The 21286-nt window shown below is 39.9% G+C and overlaps 2 protein-coding genes and 1 long non-coding RNA gene across 4 annotated transcripts; all 3 read right to left on the bottom strand.

The window, feature by feature from the left end:
• Positions 1-545: 545 nt before the first annotated feature.
• On the bottom strand, positions 546-14262 carry galk1 (galactokinase 1). The gene is made up of 8 exons (XM_010743771.3): positions 14000-14262; positions 12512-12701; positions 12304-12423; positions 11991-12126; positions 11722-11903; positions 9762-9912; positions 9511-9673; positions 546-1636 (listed from the first exon to the last, which is right to left on the bottom strand). Exons 1-8 carry the CDS (start codon positions 14165-14167, stop codon positions 1562-1564), a joined length of 1185 nt encoding a protein of 394 aa, XP_010742073.1. The 5' UTR covers positions 14168-14262; the 3' UTR covers positions 546-1561.
• LOC109141333 (BTB/POZ domain-containing protein KCTD21) lies at positions 3289-9499 on the bottom strand. Of its 2 annotated transcripts, XM_019271361.2 has the most exons (3): positions 7106-9499; positions 5342-5431; positions 3289-4734 (listed from the first exon to the last, which is right to left on the bottom strand). In XM_019271361.2, the coding sequence occupies exons 1-3, from the start codon at positions 7517-7519 to the stop codon at positions 4270-4272; spliced, it is 969 nt and encodes a 322-aa protein (XP_019126906.1). In that variant the 5' UTR covers positions 7520-9499; the 3' UTR covers positions 3289-4269. The 2 variants fall into 2 exon arrangements, with proteins under 2 accessions (XP_019126906.1, XP_019126908.1); XM_019271363.2 differs by lacking the exon at positions 5342-5431.
• A 1529-nt stretch (positions 14263-15791) lies between the features above and the next one.
• LOC113747907 (uncharacterized) lies at positions 15792-17477 on the bottom strand. Its single transcript, XR_003463984.1, has 3 exons — positions 16677-17477; positions 15946-16051; positions 15792-15837 (listed from the first exon to the last, which is right to left on the bottom strand). It is a non-coding gene; the product is annotated as an uncharacterized LOC113747907 (long non-coding RNA).
• Positions 17478-21286: the final 3809 nt, after the last annotated feature.

The following is a 21286-nucleotide window of genomic DNA, read 5'->3' as shown; positions in this document are numbered from 1 at the left end:
ATTATCTCGCTATACTTTTGATAAAGTCCAACATCTCTCTGTTTCAGACAGCAGCAAGAGGCAACAGTTACATATAAACATTCACCACATGTTAATGAGATAAATTAGGTTAATGCAGGAAATCACAATAAATGATGACATTACACTAGCTAAAATGACACAGAAACCAATGTTTGCAGGTATCTGATCAAAACTCCAGAAACAAACTGGACACAAAAACTACCGGAAAAAAATCAATGATTTTCTTTCAGCTGATGACTTATAATTTTTATATTTTAAGGAGCTCATAATCAGTTGTTTGTGCACACATGACGGTAAAAAACAAATATGGATGGTTTAATATTTCATAACTCTGATTGAATCAAATCTAACTCACATCACTGATACTCTGATATATACTGTGTATATATATATATATATATATATATAATATAAAATATATTATATATAATATATATATATATATATATATATATATATATGAAACTTTATAGATATATAGCTTCTGCAAAGCGTCATATTTTACAATCAAGACAAAAGAAAAGTGAAAATTGCAATCTTGTTTATTCTCATATTCCAAACACAGTATATTGTGATCAGTTGATTTGTAACAGTGGTGCAGGCTAAGATAAGACTTCCAGTGACCTTTAAAGGGAAAGTGCAGAAATGTGAAACTTCATTTATCTGAAGAAAAAAACAGAAAACAGCTTCATATTTTAAACCCTCTACATACATGTCTTTAATGCACATCTAACTGACTCCGGTAAGTTTTGCTGTCACCTGTACAAACTCAGTATTTTTATTAGTATATTATTTTTAGAGATGCCACACAGTTCAGCTCTGACCAACATCGACCAAGCAAAGATCCATTAAACAGGATTAAAACACCCACATGAGTGTGCAGGGCCTTAAAACATGAATGTTCCTTTATATTTGTCCTGATATTTCATTGCCTTACAGAGTTATTATTGTTTATTGTGTGTTTACAGATGAATTCTTGCTTACACATCCGGTAGACATAGAGTAACATGATCACCCCAATGGACACACCTTTGTGTACACCTGATGTTAGTACAACATTCACTCTCCCCTGAACCATTGCCAGAGGGAAAGATCTCTGTGTCTCTTTAGCTGCTAAATGCTGCACTATGTCACTTTTTCCTGCTAAAACCAGCTGCTGATTTTAATAGCCCTGAGGCTGTAAATGTAAAAACAATGAGCTACATGAAGCTAAAAAAGCTGGCTGGTGATAATTATCTGTTCTGACATTAGATGTTGATATTAAATTCAATTTAAGAAAAATATCACATTAAAAAAAGATTCACTTTTTCTAAACAACATGATTTATTCCATGGAAGACAGTGATACACCGTGATATAAACAGCTATCCAGACAATAAAGCATTGCTTTACTGTGACGGCAATTTTCCCAGATTATACAAAAATGCTTTCAATCAGCGCCAGTTTGCATAGCAACAACATATTATTTCATTTTTAATAGTAAATAAAAAAAAATCAATTAAGCCAATAAAGAGTAATGAATGTGTTGTGCTCAGAGATGTTCAGGACAGACTGAGAGGCCGAGCTCCCTCTGAAGGAGTTGCGACATAGAAAGTCGGGCTTCCACTGTATCGCTCCTGTTGAGAAAAAACACACAAACACACACACACAAACACACACACACACACACATGGGTGCATTAGACCATGGGAAAATTTAACTAGTGAAACTGTAACGTATCACTAAACATAAGATGGAAGCATTGTAGGCGCATGTGAGCATACTGATGTGTCTTGTGCATAATGTGAATCAAGCAGACTGTCTGTTCTTACACACTGAGGAAGGAAGTTCAGAGAGGGAGCAGGAGGAAAGAACCACCGGGTTTGTTTTTGTAACTAGAGACCTTTCCTCTTCAGCACATCTTTTCCTCTGAACTTCCTTTACTACTGCTTCCTCCAGACTAAAATTACACACTCAGTCATAACTCATCCCACTCACCCTGTAAGTCACTCAAAGGGCAGATGGATATAGCTCAGCCCACCAGAAAACAGTTAGTTAAATTGATTATGACGAAAAGGAGCACATTTCTTTAGTAGGTGACAAAAGAGAAGAAAAATATCAACATTAGTCCAACTACAGAGAAAACCCGGCAAATACTTTAGCTTCAAAATAAGACGAGATGAAATGTTTTATGATATACAGTATGTTCTAAGGCTGGATGTGTAGGTGTAGAAGGGGTTACATCATAGCTACTAAGCCTATGAATGTGGCCACTACACCCACGACTACACCTCCTCATAAATGAACATGTTGAGACTGTTTCCATGTCTCCTTTAGCTGCTTGTTTCTCATTAATGAGATGAAGTTGTTGCTTTGCAGCAACTATAAATCAGGATTAAAGGAATGGTTTTAGAAAAGTGTTAGACGGGAGGTGCATCATTCGCATGTCTGTGGATTAACTCCCAACACCTTTAGCTCCATAGCTGAATGTACCCTGTGGATCTTTCGACCACTAGTAGAATAGAGTGAATATATTTTCAAACTCCCAAACCAGTACCTTTTATGCCAGCATCGTTTCCATCAGAATGCACAGTAATTAGCACATCTACCAAACACACCTTTCATCACCATGGATGCCATGAACGCAGCATTGTGGTCGTCACCTTATGAAGGACTGTCTCCTGGAGCTTTTAACTAAGACCTACATTCACTTCTGTATGACAGCTAACTGTTAGCATACTGACAGCATCTGTCAGAATGGGCTGTAAGTGTCAGATCCTATGACTCATAAGCTAGTAACAGCCTTGACAGTGACACATTGATTGATTGACACACATACAGACAGTGTTTCAGTGTGGTGCATTCTTGTATTGGGTTAGGTAATACTTGTTTTAATTGTGGTGAAAACTGAGACAACTTGTTAGTGAATGAAATGTCATTTAAGTGTTTAACAGGTATTTGTTGGGACCGGGGAATGATCCCTGACAAGCGCCCACAGTTCCCCACAGTCCACAAACAGCTTTAATGCACATATAGACAACCATGTCAACAACAATGTGAATAAACTTTAGACCAACTTTTTTCAGCTCAAGGACCCTTTAGATGAGAGACAAACAGAACAGAGACCCCCCACATGTGTCACATTTTAAGCCTGGCCTAAAATAACTTTTATATTTACTTTATTCACCTTCTATTTCACTTTATTAACCTATTTATATACTGAGTTATTAGCCTGTATGTGTTTATTATTGATAAATGTATAATGTATAATGTAATGTATGTATAATGTATGATGTATATTATGAACATGTATAATGGAATAATGTATAATAGTAATAGTTTTTGTAGAAAGTAGCTTATTATTGCATATTAATGCTTGCAGTTTACTAATATCATTTTTGTTATATTTTTTAATTATCAAAAATTATTTTGGTGAAAATTGTCAATTATTATGACAAAAATTGGCGGACCCCCTGCAGTGCCTCTGCGGATCCCCTAGGGGTCACGGACCCCTGGTTGAAGACCCCTGGTTTAGACTATTTACTACTAATCTCACACACTTTGTTCTATACATCCTTTATAGCATTTCTATGTCTTGTTTCATGTTTTTGTTTCAGTTGAGTTCTCTGACCTTTCAGGAAGCTTGTTGGCTTACAATAATTTGAGCTGCATCTCTCATCTTCTTGCTTTTTGTTTTGGCAAAGAACAGTAGCGAATTTCCCAAAATGTTGAACGGGAACAGAATTCTACATAGATCATAATGTAGGAACTCATAAGAGATCTCATTGTAGGATCTATATGAAGTAGAAGCGAGCCCTGCTCCATATGTAGTCAAACTCTGGCAACAACATCCAGATAAACTGCTAAGTAGGTTTCAAAATCTCACTCCTGCAGCCCATGAGAGACCGGAGCACATTCTTGTTCCCCAATAGTACTGACACTGCATTCCAGCTCCATTTGTAACAGTCCTGTACAGTCAATAGAGAACATTTCGTAAGCAGACATAGATGTTTTGAAAGCCGTCACTTTGACGGATGGATGAAGCCAGTAATGTTTTATACTCCACATCTGACATAAGTCTATTATTGACTGTTTAGGTGTAAGTCTATGACAAGAGAACCTGTCCTTTTGATTTCTATAACACAAAGTTAACCCTAACTCATAACAGATTAAAGTCTAAGGATTATAAGTTTAGGCAGAGAGAGAACCATCCACAGTCCATCAACTTGGCACATTCTGGTGCTTTCAGTTCATGTTCTTTGCCTGCAGCTCAGCACTTGACAAGGCGAAATGAGGTGCAGTTGAGAATTTCCGCCGAGTCAGGAGTCACCAGATCAACCTTGAATCCTTCAGCCAGAGACACCTTCAGCAGCTCCTCCACAAACCCCTGCATGCTAGTGATCTCACAGGGGCTCCGGTGCATGTTCAAGATGTCATCCGACGGCATGACCTCAGGGTCAGAGACCGTTAGCCCCCGGTAATGCTGCTTGTCATACTGGTCCTGCGGGAGCTCGACGGGCCTCGGAACCCACTCAAGCTTCAGTCTGTTCTGCCTTGGATTGCACGGATGAGGGCTGGTGAGACCTTGAGATGTTCTGTAGGAGAAGCGCTCACAGAGCAGAGTCAGGAAAGCTCTCCAGGTACAAAAGAGGTCAACAGTAAAGGCTCGCACTGAGCATGTGCGGAGCTCATAGTTTTCTGGGCCGTGGCGCAAGTTAAAGTGGAGAACGCGGACCTGGAATGAGAAGGCAGAAGGTGCTGACTACACATTCAACAGAGTGTACACAAACAAAGAACCGGTCCTTCCTCTCATATGTTATGTATACACACTAAACATTAGCTCCAAAGGTTAGTAAAGGCCAGGATCTGATGAGTTTGTAGAATTCTCAGTTGAAAGCCAATTAAAAGTTCAGTTCTGGTTAAAGGAAATTTCAAGAATTCTGTAAAGGTTCTCAGTCATCCAGGTCATCTTTCTTCAAAAAAGGTGCAAGTCTGGGAAATGTCTTGGGAAATGAAAAGTCTGGAAACAAGTCCAGTTGCCCCAGACTTACACCTTTTTTGAAGTTTACCATTAAGGTGCTTTCAGAAAGAGAAGAATTATGGCTGACGACTTTCCAATGGGTGACCTCCAAACGCCTCTTGTGGTGGGTTGGTCATGGTGTCTGCTCTGTTTCAATTCACCACACAGTCTGGACCTACAGCACTGTGCAGTATACCACGCTTCAGACAAACTAATAAACTTTTTTTCTCATTGGAAAATGTACCTAAGAACTGTGATACCACAGCACATCCTCCACCTTGTGCTGTTCGATCATCAGCCGACAGAGATACAGAAGTCATACCTGGTGCCTCACATGCCTACGTAGCAGATCACAGTGTGCCGGAGAAAAGCCACTGTAAACACATCTCTGGGAACATCCATTTGCTGTTGCCTTGATGTTGGTTGAACGTTTTTCATGGTGTGACCGTGGCATATTCAGAAACCAAACAGAGGCAGATATCACTGTCCTGTACTGTTTTTCTTTTTCATCTCTCACAAGCAGAGGTGTAATTAGCTAAACCTGCTGTTCAATGTTTCCTCTGTTTAAACATATGACACTGCATTAGCCTGTGTGATGACATTAAAACAGGTGAATATCAGCGACCTGCAGCATTCAGTACAGGTTGTTAGGTGATAAGATAAGCAGTAGCTGCAGAGGTGTGTTCATGTCCCACTGTAACTGCTTACTGTCTGAAAGCACCGTCATGGATCAAATGACCAGATCAGTCTACATACTGTCATATCACCTCATCCTACATGGGCATACTGTTGTCAGGTCTGATTACACCAGTTATACTTTGTACAGACAGCTCACTAATTCTACTACAAACAATCGTGCCAATGGTGGATTAATTAGTCAATACTGAATCTTAATTTAAACTTAATTTAAACTTAATTTAATGAACCTCATGCAAGAAGATTTTTACATTCTTTTCATTTAGTCATTTTCTTCTTGGTTTCAGTGTTAAGGCACATTTAGTCACAACTCTCAACTGCACTGTGCTGTGACAGAAATGAAGAGACAGCTGTTAGAATGCATTTATCGTGTTCCTCTGACAGAGATCTGCATGAACACCCTGAGGCAGCTGCCAGAGAGACACAATTAAACTACCAAAAATGTAACTTTTAAAAGGTCCAGTGTGTAAAATCTGTTTCAAAATATGGCAGAGATGGAATATAATCTGCATAACTATGTTTCCATTAGTGTTTAATCACCTGAAAAATGTAAAAGGAGCCTTTTATATCTACAGAGGGAGTGAGTCATCTTCCATGTTGAAACTACAGTAGTCTGCCCTTTTGTGTGCTTTGCCACTGTTGTTTCTCCTTCAGACTAGCAAGGCGAGGGTGAAGTGAGTGCAATACCAGAATTATACCACTAGGTGCAACTAAATCCTACACACTAGTCCTTTAACTCGCCGTTACATTTGATTTTTGTTAATATTTAAGCTCCACATTTATCGAGATGGAAGCTTCACACATTTTGCCTTTGTCAATTCTGATGTTTTCTTTATTGAACAATTCTAACCCCTAACCCCAACTTCATCTGATCTATATCTGTGAATGTACATGGTTATAATTTTAGAATTCTTCTTCTGTAGATGAAGTAAGCATTGTCAACAACACACTGAAAGTATAATATCTTTGATTGAACAAAAATATTTGAAATGATGCAAACTTTACAATTCATCATCAAGTTTCCTGGGAGAGGGATCCCTCCTCTGTGGCTCTTCCTGAGGTTTCTTCCACCTTTTTTCCCTGTTAAAGGTTTTTGTGGGCAAGTTTTTCCTCACTCGAACCGAGGGTCTAAGGACAGAGGGTGTCACTCCCTGTACAGATTGTAAAGCCCTCAGAGGCAAATGTACTTTGTGACTTTGGGCTATACAAATAAAATTTGATTTGATTTGATTTGATTTGATTTTGATTTGATCTGAACCACTTGTGAGTTCTCAGTCGTACGTGTTACTTTAGAATAAACGTGTTCCTGAAAGTGTTTCTTGCATGAGGTCCATTGACTTGATTCATTGTCAGACTGACATGTGACTGACAGAACTTTAAAAACACGTACCTTTGAATCAACATTCACGATGATCATAGCTCCTAGCGGCCCCCCTCTGAGGCTGAGAGGCACTGACGCCTCATAGTGGCGAATCTCCTCCAGCAGGGGGCGTATCTGGAAGAAATCGGCCTCTCTCCGCAGCAGTGCCAGCTCTGAAAAGCCATCCGGCAGGTCCAGGGAGCTAGAGCGCAGGTAATTCAGAATGTACCTGAACACTTTACCATCCCGGTCTATGAAAACGTGTCCTTGGTTATCTCTAAGCACAGGGATTTGTCCATTGAACATGGCGCCTAGCATGGAGTCACGGCAGCGTGTCAGAGTGCCCAGGGTTGTGGTGTAAATTTCTCCACCCACGTTCAATGACACTGGGTCCTGGAGGGAGTTCCTATTGCTGTTGTCGTCTGGTGAGTTGAGGTTCAGCATCTTGGAGGCAAAGCAGTGATTTCAGTGATCCCGTAAAGCTGCTGCGAGTTGTTGTTGTCGGGAGGACAAGGCTCCGGTCAGGAATGCCGAGGACTGAGGGACGTGAAAGTTTCAAGTGTTTCTTTTGTTTCTGAGAAAGACTTCCTTTGACAGTTTGCGAGCCACAGTAGTAGCCAGGATATGGCCAAATTAGGAAAGATGCGAGGAAATATGCCAAGTCTGCTTCCCAAGCTGAAGATTTAGAAAAGGCAAGTTTGAGGCCTGTAAAAAGCTGCTGATGCAAAGAAACATGTCATCCTCATGAATGCAGGTGTTTCCCTCGTGTTTTTCTGTGGTTTAGTTTACATCTTGAGTTGATGGATCTCCGGTAGGACTGTGAATGGTGTCAGCCAACAGCAGGCCTCCAGTCTGACTTGCTTAGAGCAGAAAGCCGGCAGGGCCACAGTGACCAGACCAGCATGCTAATAACTGGACACTTCTGGCTCCGTCTCCACGAAGCTCGCTTTTATTCTCAGCTCATACCCCCTGATCTCTCACTCTCTCTCTCTCTCACACACACACACACTGGAGCTGTCTGAGCAAGACACGGGGGACTGGGCAATTTGTCTGAAATGCCCCCCTTAAAGTGACAGCCAGAACACTGAAAAGTGCTTTTTATCCCCCAGTGAACAAACGAACAATGTCCTCGAGACACTTTTCAGTTCAAATACTCGTCGGAATGCAGCGATTTTCCAGAAAAGAGAAAAAGTTCAATTTCTCAACAACAACAAAAGTGACTCTGTTGATCCTTCAACATGTTCACAGTAAGAATAATAAAGCTAAACATAACTGCTAGAAGAAAGAAAGAAAGAAAGAAAGAAAGAAAGAAAGAAAGAAAGAAAGAAAATTCAAATTAGAAGTCTAATTAATGTGACAGCAGTCAGGTGGAATATTTTAGGTCAGATGAGAAGAGGTGATGTAAAAATTCATGTGACTTCACAGTCTGAACTAGAGTTCATTTTGTCAATGCAAACTGGGGTTATGGATGTAGCATATGACTATGGCAAAATGTATTACAGTTTTGGTTGACAAATGAAATATGAAAGATGGACAAATAGAGATGAACTTTAACTGCCTTAATACAAAGAGCTGCTTGTTTCTGCAGAATCACACACTGCAGCTCCTGATGAGTGAAGCAATTTCCTCATTTAGCTGTTCGACCTGTCTCACTGCTGTTAATAAGAAGCACCTCACACTCAGGTATGTTCTGTCTGTCTGTCAGTGATGGACTGAGTTCATTTACAGTCCATTTAATTAGACAACAACAGGCAGCGTGAATAAAGAGAAGCTGATGTCATTATCAGGTGATGTGGACGTTGCTATCAAAGGAAATGAGAAAGTTCCATCCTTATCATCTAAATATAAATCTCTAGATTTCATTAAAGAAACATCACCGTGTTATCTGTGAAATATAGCTTTATTAAAGGTTTTATCCCGATAACACCATACTGATGATGAATCCTGATCATCTACACAGCACACGTCTCTAATGGGGGACTGTGGCACTCTGTTACGAGGTCTGTGTAAGGTTTTCAGCTAATAAAATCATCATGATTAAAGTTTTGAGATTTTAGATTTCTTATTTATTTATTTTAGATTTTAATTTTTAAATCCAAAATATCTAATATAATAATAATCTAATAAATCTATAAGTCTTACAATTGTTGCTCCTGCCAGTCAAGCATGTATTATGGATATTGTGTATGTATGTACCTGTAATGTGTATATGTGTATATACCATCTGGTGATGGTGCAAATATTTTTAATACAGGTCTTACATGTCTTTCTCTTGTTGTTCTCTGGCTTAAAATTAAATTAGAGGCTACATCATATTATTCCAAGAGACACACACGGCGGTCCATCCACCATAGCACAAACTCTGTCTTGTTAGAGGCACCTTATAGTACACAATGTTCTGTACACAATGTGCGTGTGTGTGTGTGTGTATGAACCTGTATGTGGAGTATAGTCCTGTCGATGGCGTGGGCCTGCAGCAAAGTCACAGTACATCCGCCGAATCCTCCACCTGTCATCCGGCTGCCAAACACCCCCTCCACCTCCATGGCTGTAGACACCAGCTCATCCAGCTCCCTGCAGCTCACCTCATACAAGTCTCTGACAGAGGAACATTAAGTCAGCACACACACACACACACACACACCTCTCTGTCTTAAACAGATGTGTACAGCTGTTTTAAGTGTACCTTAGTGAGTTGTGACTCTCCACCATGAGTTTGCCGAACTCTCTGTAGGCTCCTCTCTTCAGGGCTTCGGCAGCTTGGACGGTTCTTTGGATCTCCTCGATCACATGACGAGCTCTTCGATAGGTTACATCATCCAGTCTGTCCTTCGCCTCTGAAATGACAGAGGAGGTCTAAACTGCACGATAAGTCAGGCTCCAGAGAGGGAAACTTCAATGTTTTTCAACATTATTTTCTTGTTTTTTGTGTCTAAGCAACTAATGTGGGCACTAATGCAGCCAGGAAACTATGGCTATCTGCAGCCTGTAATCCTTCGGAGCAGTTGCGTCAAAGTACATCAACTAAAGTGCATGTATTTACCACCGACAGGCTCAGATTATTATTCTAAGTGTCTGATAACATTATGGAAACGATCCCTGCAGAGATAGACCTTCAGATCAGAGAGGAAGATCTTCTGTGTTTAACCAGAAACAGACGTTATATCGCTCTGTTCACAACCACCAGACTCTGTTTTACCTCACAAACACAGGAGATTTGATCCGTCTAGGAGATGTCTACTGTGGCTGTGGTTTATTACTATTGTACAATGACACAAAGAAACCAACAGGTTAATAATGGACCACCTTCAACATATGTTGTCCCTATTTGTCACTTTGACCTAAAAACGTCAGAATATCAGGTCCAGGCTGACAAATGACAGTGTTACCCTTTAAATAGTATGCAATGCTAAAGCCTCTGGAAGAAAGGAGAAACCGTTTCTTTACACTCTGCCAATCTAAACTATTAAACCATAACATCACTCGTCTGTCACTGAGGTGGTCTGGCTGACAAGCAGAGAGGAGTCTGACGCAGAGCAGAGATGAACTGTGAACCACAGCTAATATCATTTATGTTTCCATTCAGCTGTTTGAACCAGTCTGAAGCCAATTTCTGCAATGTCAGCAAAACAGTGACTGCGTTCAGCCACCGCTTTATGGAAATGTATGAAGCAGGATGTGACAAGACGACACCTGTATCTGTCATACAGCACTGCTGCTGCCCACCAACATGTCAACATCTCTGCTCTGATCCACGTGAACCACGTGAGGTTCTTATTAGCTGCTAGCTGCTATGTGGGTCATTGCAGTTTACACCTGACACCATAAACACTTATTCAGTGCTTTTTCATCATTTCTTTACATTTTCTCGTGAGAACACACTGGCTGGCTTTCTAAGTACAGCAGATCCTTTATGTCTACAAGTACAGACACTGTACATGAGCTGAACCTCGTCTTGCTAAAATGCTAACAGAGGAAAGACGAAAGTGCACTTGCTGATGTCACTTTCCAGGGTATATAATTGATTCTTCAGACACCATGGTCCGGAGGCTAAAGGCTGAATTTTCTGGCTGCATCTCAAAAATCATTTGTTTTTAATCGTTAAGTGTTGTTAGCCATATTTTTTAAACTTTGGACAGATTCTGGCTAGCTGTTTCTATATGCTAAGCTAGGCTAACAACATCCTGACTCCATTTCTGCACTTAACACACTGACTATTCGCACTCCTGGAAAACCTATGAAACATATTTCCAAAATGTTAAACTTCCTTTGAGGTGAATAAAAAGCACTGAACAGCGGCTGCGTTTAGCTCAGTTGGTAGAGCAGCCGCCCCATGTGTGAAGGCTCAGTCCTTGCTGAGGCAGCCCAGGGTTTGAATCTGACCTGTGGCTCTTTCCCACATGTCATTCCCCATCTCTCTCTTCCCCCATTCCTGTCACTCTTCAGCTGTCTCTATCAAAATAAAGCTTGGAAAGGCCAAAAAAAAAAAAAAAAGCACTGAACAACATAATGGAGACACAAGAAGACGAGGAGGAGGAGAGAGAACTCCATCAGTGGAGTATGATGGAGCAGGACGGGGTTAATAAAAGAAGACAGAGTGAGACAGAATGGATCAGCACAGATTAATAAACAAATGTACTTCACACCCTCCAGATCATTCATGGTAGCATCTCTCAGACTCTCCTTTCCTAGGATGGAGGCAGCCTCGGCACACTGTCTGCGCCTTGTGGGGTACTCGCTGCCGGTTAGAGAGTGCTTCACGTTGGAGTTAGTGATGAGAATGACCAGGCCTGGATCTGCAAGAGGGACAGAGGTGGCCTCCAGGGACCTGAGACAAACCACAAAGAGAGAAAACGTCAGAGAACCAAGGATTCATCTCCAAGGATTCATTACTCTCACTAGATGTTTACACTACCTGCAGTCAATGAGCAAAGCGTGCCCCTCCCTGCCGAGAGTGGACACAAACTGATCCATAATGCCACACGGTACCCCAGCATGAGTGTGTTCTGCCTGCTGACAGGCGACCGCTTTAGATACCTTGTCTCCATCATCTGTGAAAAAAGACAAAGATGTAAAATAGACACTAAAGAGTCACATCATGAATTTGTACGAATAAAGATTGTTGCATTTTGAGCAGCAGCTGCAGCAGTAATCACTGGACTCCCTGACTTCCTATCTGACTGCATACACACTGATACACACTGCAGTCTCTGTGATCAGATTCTGACCTGGCTTGAGCTGCTGCAGGAACGTGTAGAAAGCCACCTCCAGGGAGGCAGAGCTGGACAGACCTCCTCCCAAGGGGACGGTGCTGGCTATCACCGCCCTGAAGCCGGGGACAGGAGGAGCTGAGGCACAGCAGACACAGAGAATAAATATCCTGTGTCCAAACAAAGCAGCATAATGTTTGTATCACTGTGTACAGTCACTGTTTACCCCTGTAATGCTGTATGACACCCTTCACATAGTTTGCCCAGCTGGGTAACCCTGGAGACAGCGGTGATCCATCAACAGGCAGGGTGAAGTCCACCCTCCGAGGCTCATCAGCATCCTTAGTTGTCGTTACCACGGTAACATCCCGACCAGAGGTTTGGCTCCCGATCACCACAGTGACAAGGGGCAGCGCCTGGCACACAGAACACAGATAAACTCATACAGTGTTCTAAATTTTTCCTCTTCGTCAGGGATGAAATATGTTGCCAAACTCTGTTTAAAAAAAAAATCAGGAAGTGTAACATTTCTCTCTTATTACTGGTATAGGGAACTGTAGTCCAAGTTACAATGCTTGGTTCTGCTCTTCAGTTAAATTCAACATGCAAGTGACCTTCCGAATATTTGGAACTACAGCACTGTTGTTACTGTGCGTTTATAGAACAGGCTGCTCAGTGATATCACGTGTATTTACTGGAACTACCAGTGATGTGTCATTTGCGAACGAGCTGGCTCTAAGAGCCGAGCCTTTGAAGAGAACGACAAGAGCCGACTCACGTCGGGGAGAGCCGGACCTTTAGCCGCTCCTGCTCAGAATCCTGGGAAGCTACAGTCTTTATACTGAATCGGATCACTTACTCTCGGTAAATTGAACTAATCTTTTTTGAGTCATTTTGTTCATTAGCTGTGCAGCGCTGTAGCCCTCTTGTGGCTGATGTAAACGTGACAAATGAGCGATTGACCGATCCGTATGAACGAACCACTGCGTCTATTGCTCGTCACACAGCCTGAACTGCCTGTCATGACAAATGAACCAGAGACTTGAGGACGCATAGTTGAGTCGTGAACTAATCATTTCTGTTTCCTGTCCTGACTGAGCTTATGCAGCTGCCATGTGACGAGAGAGCATTCTGCATGAAAATGAACGAATCACTCACTGAGACTACTCATTACTCCTGAGTCATATAAAGGATTAGTTCAAATTGAACGATACATTCATGACCAACACACTACTACAAAGACAGCGAGTGTAGTGGTACAGGCCAGGTACACGACAGAGAGACGGTAAAGAAATAGTGAAGAAATAAATGATATATCAATGATATTGGAAAATGCAAAGTCCGTCAGAGCAGGGTCAACAACAAACCTGCACAGACTCACTGTGTTTTTTGTAACAAAAAAAAGGCACAAAAATAGACATTTTATGAAAACACTGTATGAAAAATTGTTTACGAACACACAACGCATAATAATTGCTAATAAGTGATGCTAAATGAAGAGCCATTTGGGAGCCGAGCCGAAAGAGACGAATCATTGAAAGGAGCTGAACTTCCCATCACTAGGAACTACTTGTTGCTGTTTGCTCTGCATGCATCATGCCGAACAGCTGGCAGACTCGTGAAAAATGATCTGAATTATGTTATTCTGTCAGATCTTTTTAATGACATTTGGTGCGTCACATAACAACAATGTGACAGGCTATCAGGAAGTTACCATAGGAAGCACAAATCCCTGGTTGTAGTCGGTGTGCTCTCCTATCAGGTTCACTCTTCCAGGAGCGCACACCGCCGTCAGAGGAGCCTCTCCCCCGAACACCTGCTCATACAGACGGCGAGCCTCCGCCACCAGCTCGGACACATCTGGACATGAAGTGGCTGCCATGGCTGCTTCAAACACGGATGATGTCAGTGACACACGTAGTATAACTCCACTGATCTTATGACATGTCAGCTTTAGTTCCGGGTGCTGTGGCCAGATAGTTTGTTGTGAGGACATGATTGGTGAGAAGTAGTCACGTGACAACACCTTGTTATGACATATATATATATATACTTGCAGCAGCAGCAGCAGCAGCAGCAGCAGCTGGTTGGAGCAGCGGTGTGATGGTGCCACCTAGTGTCCGCTGTGTGCTAACGCTTGTTTTACCTGCTTGGTTCCTGACTCAGCATGTTGGTTTTCGGATCCATCCCCACATCCAAAAACAGGGGTGGACTGGGGAAAAAAAAAAAAGTGGCCCGGGAATTTAGTACCTGTCTGGCCCAGGGTCGACACGTAACACTGATGTTTTACAGCCACACTAGCAAGCTACACGAATAATTTGATCACATTACAGCCACCCACCTGACGAGCATCCCCCAGGACAGGTGTCGTGCCAAAAAGTGATTGCCTGCCAGAATCTGACTTCCGACTGTAATGAATATGATTTAGTCTATTGGTGGGTTTTCAATAAAGATATGATAACTTTTGCAACGATCCGCGTGACTGCATTGTTTTTTATCTGATCTGGGCCTTTCATAGTATTTGCTTCCCATGTTTGGATGTGTTTTGCAGTTTTCACCTGCCAAAAACTGACTGAAGGCATAGTATAGTTACTCAAAGGTGTTTTCTGTCTAAATGTGACTTGATCTCATTCATAAACTTCATAATATAAACACTGGAGCTCACAGGACAACTTGGAATTCTTTTAAAGGATCGTTACAACACAAAATGGGCTTTTTCACCAGTCAAAAATTGACTGCAGCTCATTCCTTCAAAGTATTCTGCCTTAATAAGACTGGTCTTTATCCTGAAGCATCATATGTGACAGATTACCACCTCACATTACATCTCACACTGGCCTTTACTTCCAACAACTCCACAACTTACAAGTCAACTTCGTTGTGACTGTAAACAATAAACACCATTCTGATCTGATTCTAATGTGACAGATTGCCACATTTTCTGCCTCAAAATGACTTTAAATCACTGCACTGTCAACATTTCAAAAGACAACCTTGTTGAATGTCTTGGTTAAAAGAATGTTCCTACCTTGTGACCATAGAAATACCAATTAGAGAGAAGAATGTAAGAATTACTTAAATTCATAAGTTTTGGCAGAAAATACTTTTATTATATCTATATATATACATACACAAACACATAGATACCTACATTTATTTGTTCATGCGTAAGTATGCGTCTACATACATACATACGTGCACCCAAACTTATATACCAATAGCAGCTGCAGTTGCTACTTGCATGCTGCACAAATATATTTTCTGCATAGGTACTTTACACTGCTTTTATGGGACCACCTTGGGCAGATGACACATCCGATCTGAATTTGACAGGAAATCAAAAAAATATAATTAAATTGTTAATCAATTATGACAATAAATACATAACATAATTTTAAATTACAAAAAAAAAGATTTAAATAATGTTAAGGTTTTTTTTTTATATATATAATTCAGACTTATAAATCAGAAAGAAAAATATATCATAAACAGTTACCCAAAGAGTGTCCCCTTGCTGCTCCCCACAGAAATGGCACAGGTCACTCAAGTCATCTGGCAAAACAAGGTACAACAATAATTTCCCTTAACTATGAGCTATGTTTGTCAGAGTAAATGATAGCCTATTATATTCATTATTATAAAAAGGAAGAAAAAAAACACCTGTATTCTCAAGAAGAGAGACAGCAATGTGCTCTCCTATGGTGTTTACACCAGATGTGGAATTGTCAAACTCCAAAGGGAATCCACCCATGATGCACTCTGCAAACTGTGAGTAAGAGGTGTAAGAATAATTCATTATGATAATGAACAGTAACCTTACGAGAAGTGTTTGAAAGTTATTGAAGCACCCAATGGCCAAAATTAACTGTAGCATCAGTTTTTGTGTAATTAAAGTTAATTAAAGTTAATTAAAGTTACCCAATGCAAGTAAACATGTCATGCCAGAACACTCTTAACTAGTTTATATTCTTCACCCTTCTTCCTTTGCAGACATATCAAATATTCAGACTTTTGAGTAATACTCTTAGCTGTACTTCAACTTTGACCAAAAAGGGCATTGCACTTATTCTTTACAGTTTTATTAATTTGCATTTATAATGCCATTGCATCCATGCATGGTTATCCAGCATGAATGTCAAACATTTAAGGAATAATTCAGACTTAGTTTTAGACCATTTAATCAACAAAGTAGTAAATGTGATTGACATTATCTTGTATTTATTCATATTACATTCAATGTTTATTGCCGCTATAATCATTACAGCCAGTGTTGGGTAGCAGTGTACCAAATAAATTTGTTATTTTGATTATACAAGAGTTGTACATTGCTGCTGGAGAAACACAATTACTTTCATTCCAGTCCTAACATTAATCTTAATCATGCTATGTACCTTCAATGCATAGGCCCCACAGGATGTTACATCCTGTTGAATTGGGTGAGTCATCGTGTCACATGCCCATCTGGAAGGACTGAGCCTCATGTGTCTCATAAATCATCTAAAATAAAAATACATATTTTCTACATATGCAGTATAAATTGGTCCAACCAATCCTTTACAGTCCTCTGATAAAGTAAACATTCAAAATGTCGACTGCATCAAAGTCATTACAGTTTTGATAGAACTAAAGTATGAACAGTTTCTTAATGGTTCCAACCACTTTTGATGGTGGAATAAAGCATGGCAGTGACAATGGCCAAAATTGTATAGGGCCCAAGGTAAGTGGGGTCCAATTTACCACCTTTCCTCTGTTGGCTTCGCACATTCTGCCTCATAACCTTCATTCCCACCTGAAAGTCCGTAGCAGGTTTTGTTCCTTTTTTTTGTGAGGTTTGGCCGCGATGTTGGTAATAGCCCTCTGGAGAGCACTATCTAATTTGAGAACGTCCTCTGTAAGCTCCTCAACAGACAGGTTCTCTTCAACACTACGGTCCACCTTTGAAATTATATCACAATTAAATTAAAACACTAATACATATATGATTCTAATGTTACATTACGGCTATTGTGACATTATTATTACATTATGACTATTTCTAAGTGTGTCTGTTTACTCAAAGTACAAAGTGCAACTCACTCTGTATTCCTCTGGAATTTCAGACGGGTACCTCGCCTCTCTCCCAAACATAAAAAAAAAAAGGTGAGAATTTTGTTGTTATTTGACACTTGGTTCTCAGTCCAAACATGACTGCGTCCAAATGTTGATCCCACTCATCTGGCCCCTCCTGTACTAATTTTGACAGTGCCCTAGAAAAAAGGTAAAATTATAGGGCACTTCTAAAGTTTTTAAGTTATAATACTGTTCATTTTATAACAAACAATATTTCAAAGCGATACTTATTACATGTTATAGGAGACATACCTCTGGATGGTCCTGTTCATCCTCTCCACCAGTCCATTCGTCTGGGGATGGTAGGGAGAGCAAAGGCTTCTGTGGATCCCCAGTATCTTGCATACATTTTTGTTGATCTGTATTAGGAATAAATAAAGACAGCTAATTAAATGCAGTTATAAATAGAACTAGAAAATTTCTAAAGAAATTTTGAGTGTGCCTGACTCTGGCCCCATCGCCCCCATACATTATTACTGACACTGCTCAGCAAATTCAGTACTAAAAAAATCCCGCAGAAATTTTTAAAGTGATGGGTGGGTTGTTGCCGAGGGTCTGTATTCAAAAAGCACACCTCAGTCATTTTTACATGTTTATTTAGACACAGGCGCAGCTAGCGCTGACGTGCTAGCAATTAACATGTTAACATTAGCATGTTAGCATTAACATGTTAGTGCTGATGCGCTAGCAATTAACTTTAGCATGTTAGCTTTATCATGTTAACATTAGCATGTTAGTGCTGATGCGCTAGCAATTAACTTTAGCATGTTAGCTTTAGCATGTTAACATTAACATGTTAGCATTAGCATGTTAACATTAGCATGTTAGCATTAGCATGTTAACGTTGATGTGCTAGCAATTAACATTAACATGTTAACATTAGCATGTTACCATTAGCATGTTAGTGCTGATGCGCTAGCAATTAACTTTAGCATGTTAGCTTTAGCATGTTAACATTAGCATGTTACCATTAGCATGTTAGTGCTGATGCGCTAGCAATTAACTTTAGCATGTTAGCTTTAGCATGTTAACATTAGCATGTTAGCATTAGCATGTTAACATTTGCATGTTAACATTCACATGTTAGCGCTGATGTGCTAGCAATTAACATTAGCAATTAGCATTAACATGTTAACATTAGCATGTTAACATTAGCATGTTAGCGCTGACGTGCTAGCAATTACCATTAGTATGTTAGCATTAACATGTTGATATTACCATGTTAACATTAGCATGTTAGCGCTGATGCGCTGACACGCTAGCAATTAACTTTAGCATGTTAACATTAGCATGTTAGATTATTAATTAAAATTAGCATATTGACATTAGCATGTTAACATTAGCATGTTAGCACTGATGCGCTGACGCACTAGCAATTAGCAATTAATGAATAGCATTAGCATGTTAACATTAGCATGTTAACGCTGACGTGCTAGCAATTAACATTAGCATGTTAACATTAGCATGTTAGTTCATCTTACTTTCTGTAAACATGTTTATGTTTACGTTTATTTTTGGTCAGTCCACAGTGACACATGTTTTATCTGTGGTCATACACAATGTATGGTATGGCCTTTGCTGGATCCTGTGGTTTTTCTCTGGCTGCAGTTTTAGGGTTTTATCCTGTCCAAACCTTACCGTACTGATGTCACTGCGGCTGGCTTTATAAACACAGAGCTGCATGAAGGTAGGTGTCTGCTGGAGCACCACAGTGAAGAGCAGAAGAAATCTTTTCCTTCCCTTTTTGAAATTAGTTTGAGTCTGTCACACTGACCTGATTCTGCCTCTTATTTATTTCTGAGCCTGACACTTTAACTTCACAATAACTTTTAACAGGATAAGATGGAGCTGAATTCATCCCCAATGTGTCCAATATGCTTCATACAGTGTACATAAATAAGTACATATATAGTAGTATGGATACATAAATAATGTGAGTGTAAATGTGAAATTACAAATCAAATGAAAAGAAATGATGAATTGTATGGAAAGGATGCAAAATAAGGGTTGTTTGTATTATGTGACACCCATCTCTCTCTCTGTCTGTCTCCCTCCATCTTGGAGGCTGTTCTGGCCAATAACAGGGTCCATGTAGTTGCTGTACTTCACCTGGGCCAACAGGCTCTAAAAGCTGACCCATGTGCACACTTACTAAATCACTGTGATTGCACAGCACACAGGTCATGCTTGTGTTGCTGATGTTGCTGACATTGCTGATTTCTACACCTCAGTTTATTTCTGTTAACTTTAATTATAATAATTTATGCTCATCATTCTAAATGCAGACCCATTTCAATCAAGCCTAAATGTGACCACTGGAGGCTAGAATATAGTAGTATGTCAACAGTGCTCTAAACCTCTACATACTGGACACATTTTGATCAAGGTTTTCAGTCAAAGACTTTTCTTTCTTCTTGTGTCTCAGCTTATGGACATTGATGTGTTTGTTTGTATGAGCACTTTAGAAGCCATGTTTTATAGTCTTATACATATTGACTGTCTATTAATGGCGGTATGATCATAGAACATGGCAAGTATTTGAATCAACACATCTTTAACATGTAGCAGCCTACAGAGTGTGGCTCCCCCTGGTGGTCCCACCCTGCATCACATCCTGAATAAAGAAAGAAAAACCCCAGAATAAAGATAACACGTGTTTAGTTATTTGTATAAAGCACAATATGCTGTGCTTAAGATAAATGCTGAATTTGAACTGGATGTGTCAGTTGACAGTCACTCAAACAGTTTCTAAAATGATGACATCCTTCAAGCGTTTTCAGAATGTTTTATTGCATTTCTATTCTACCATTGTGTGTACCTGTTTCAATAAATAACATCAGGTCAATTACTATACAGCTGGTGCAGCACAAAGCTAATATAATACTTCAGATACAAAAAATAAACAACAAAAATGTTAATGCTTTGAATTGTACAGTTACAGTTTCTGTTATCATTACTACAGTAAAAAACAAAACAAAAAAAAAACTAAACTAACACGGCTTCTTCATTCAGAAACAGGGCTGGGATCTGTTTGAGACTGTTAAGTTATTGGCACTGGCTCCAAAACTACAACCTTTATTACACCAGATCTACAAGAACTCTACAAGATCATATGTTTTGTCAAACTGAAAACGCAGATAATGATCCAAGAGTCCTAATACTCCGAAGTTGTTTGATGATTTCAAAGATGCTCAGTGACTAATACTGATCTCAAAGGCGACCCCTTCATCTCGGCAGAGCCCAGCCCCAAGTCACAAACGTCCCTGTGAGATTATCTTCATATGAAATATTCATAGTTCTTCTTTTCATTTGTAAATCAACATAAATATGAACGTTCCAAAACTGACTCTTCTCAATAAAAACAACACTGTATAAAAGCTTCTCTTTAACATGATGACCAACAGTGTGATGTCTAACACAGAAATGTTCAAACACTGACTATAATAAAGCCTTCATATCACAGATTTATCAGCCTGCTTGCACATGTTAGCGCTGATGCGCTGACACGCTAGCAATTAACTTTAGCATGTTAACATTAGCATGTTAGATTATTAATTACAATTAGCATATTGACATTAGCATGTTAACATTAGCATGTTAGCACTGATGCGCTGACGCACTAGCAATTAGCAATTAATGAATAGCATTAGCATGTTAACATTAGCATGTTAACGCTGACGTGCTAGCAATTAACATTAGCATGTTAACATTAGCATGTTAGTTCATCTTACTTTCTGTAAACATGTTTATGTTTACGTTTATTTTTGGTCAGTCCACAGTGACACATGTTTTATCTGTGGTCATACACAATGTATGGTATGGCCTTTGCTGGATCCTGTGGTTTTTCTCTGGCTGCAGTTTTAGGGTTTTATCCTGTCCAAACCTTACCGTA

The sequence above is a fragment of the Larimichthys crocea genome, chromosome XVI (genome assembly GCF_000972845.2).
Source record: "Larimichthys crocea isolate SSNF chromosome XVI, L_crocea_2.0, whole genome shotgun sequence".
Taxonomy (NCBI): Eukaryota; Metazoa; Chordata; class Actinopteri; family Sciaenidae; genus Larimichthys; species Larimichthys crocea.
Note: the sequence above shows the minus strand (reverse complement) of the source record. Positions and strands in the feature narration are given on the sequence as shown.

What these genes read in the sequence shown, in the direction of transcription:
- LOC109141333 (XM_019271361.2), bottom strand. Translation starts at nt 7,519, where the DNA reads ATGCTGAACCTCAACTCACCAGACGACAACAGCAATAGGAACTCCCTC. An exon ending in TCGTGAATGTTGATTCAAAG is followed by an intron (nt 5,432 to 7,105) that starts GTACGTGTTTTT and finishes ACCAACATCAAG; the next exon opens with GCAACAGCAAATGGATGTTC. An exon ending in GTAGGCATGTGAGGCACCAG is followed by an intron (nt 4,735 to 5,341) that starts GTATGACTTCTG and finishes TTCTCATTCCAG; the next exon opens with GTCCGCGTTCTCCACTTTAA.
- galk1 (XM_010743771.3), bottom strand. Translation starts at nt 14,167, where the DNA reads ATGGCAGCCACTTCATGTCCAGATGTGTCCGAGCTGGTGGCGGAGGCT. An exon ending in AGGGATTTGTGCTTCCTATG is followed by an intron (nt 12,702 to 13,999) that starts GTAACTTCCTGA and finishes TCTGTGTGCCAG; the next exon opens with GCGCTGCCCCTTGTCACTGT. An exon ending in GGACTATACTCCACATACAG is followed by an intron (nt 1,637 to 9,510) that starts GTTCATACACAC and finishes TTTTCTCAACAG; the next exon opens with GAGCGATACAGTGGAAGCCC.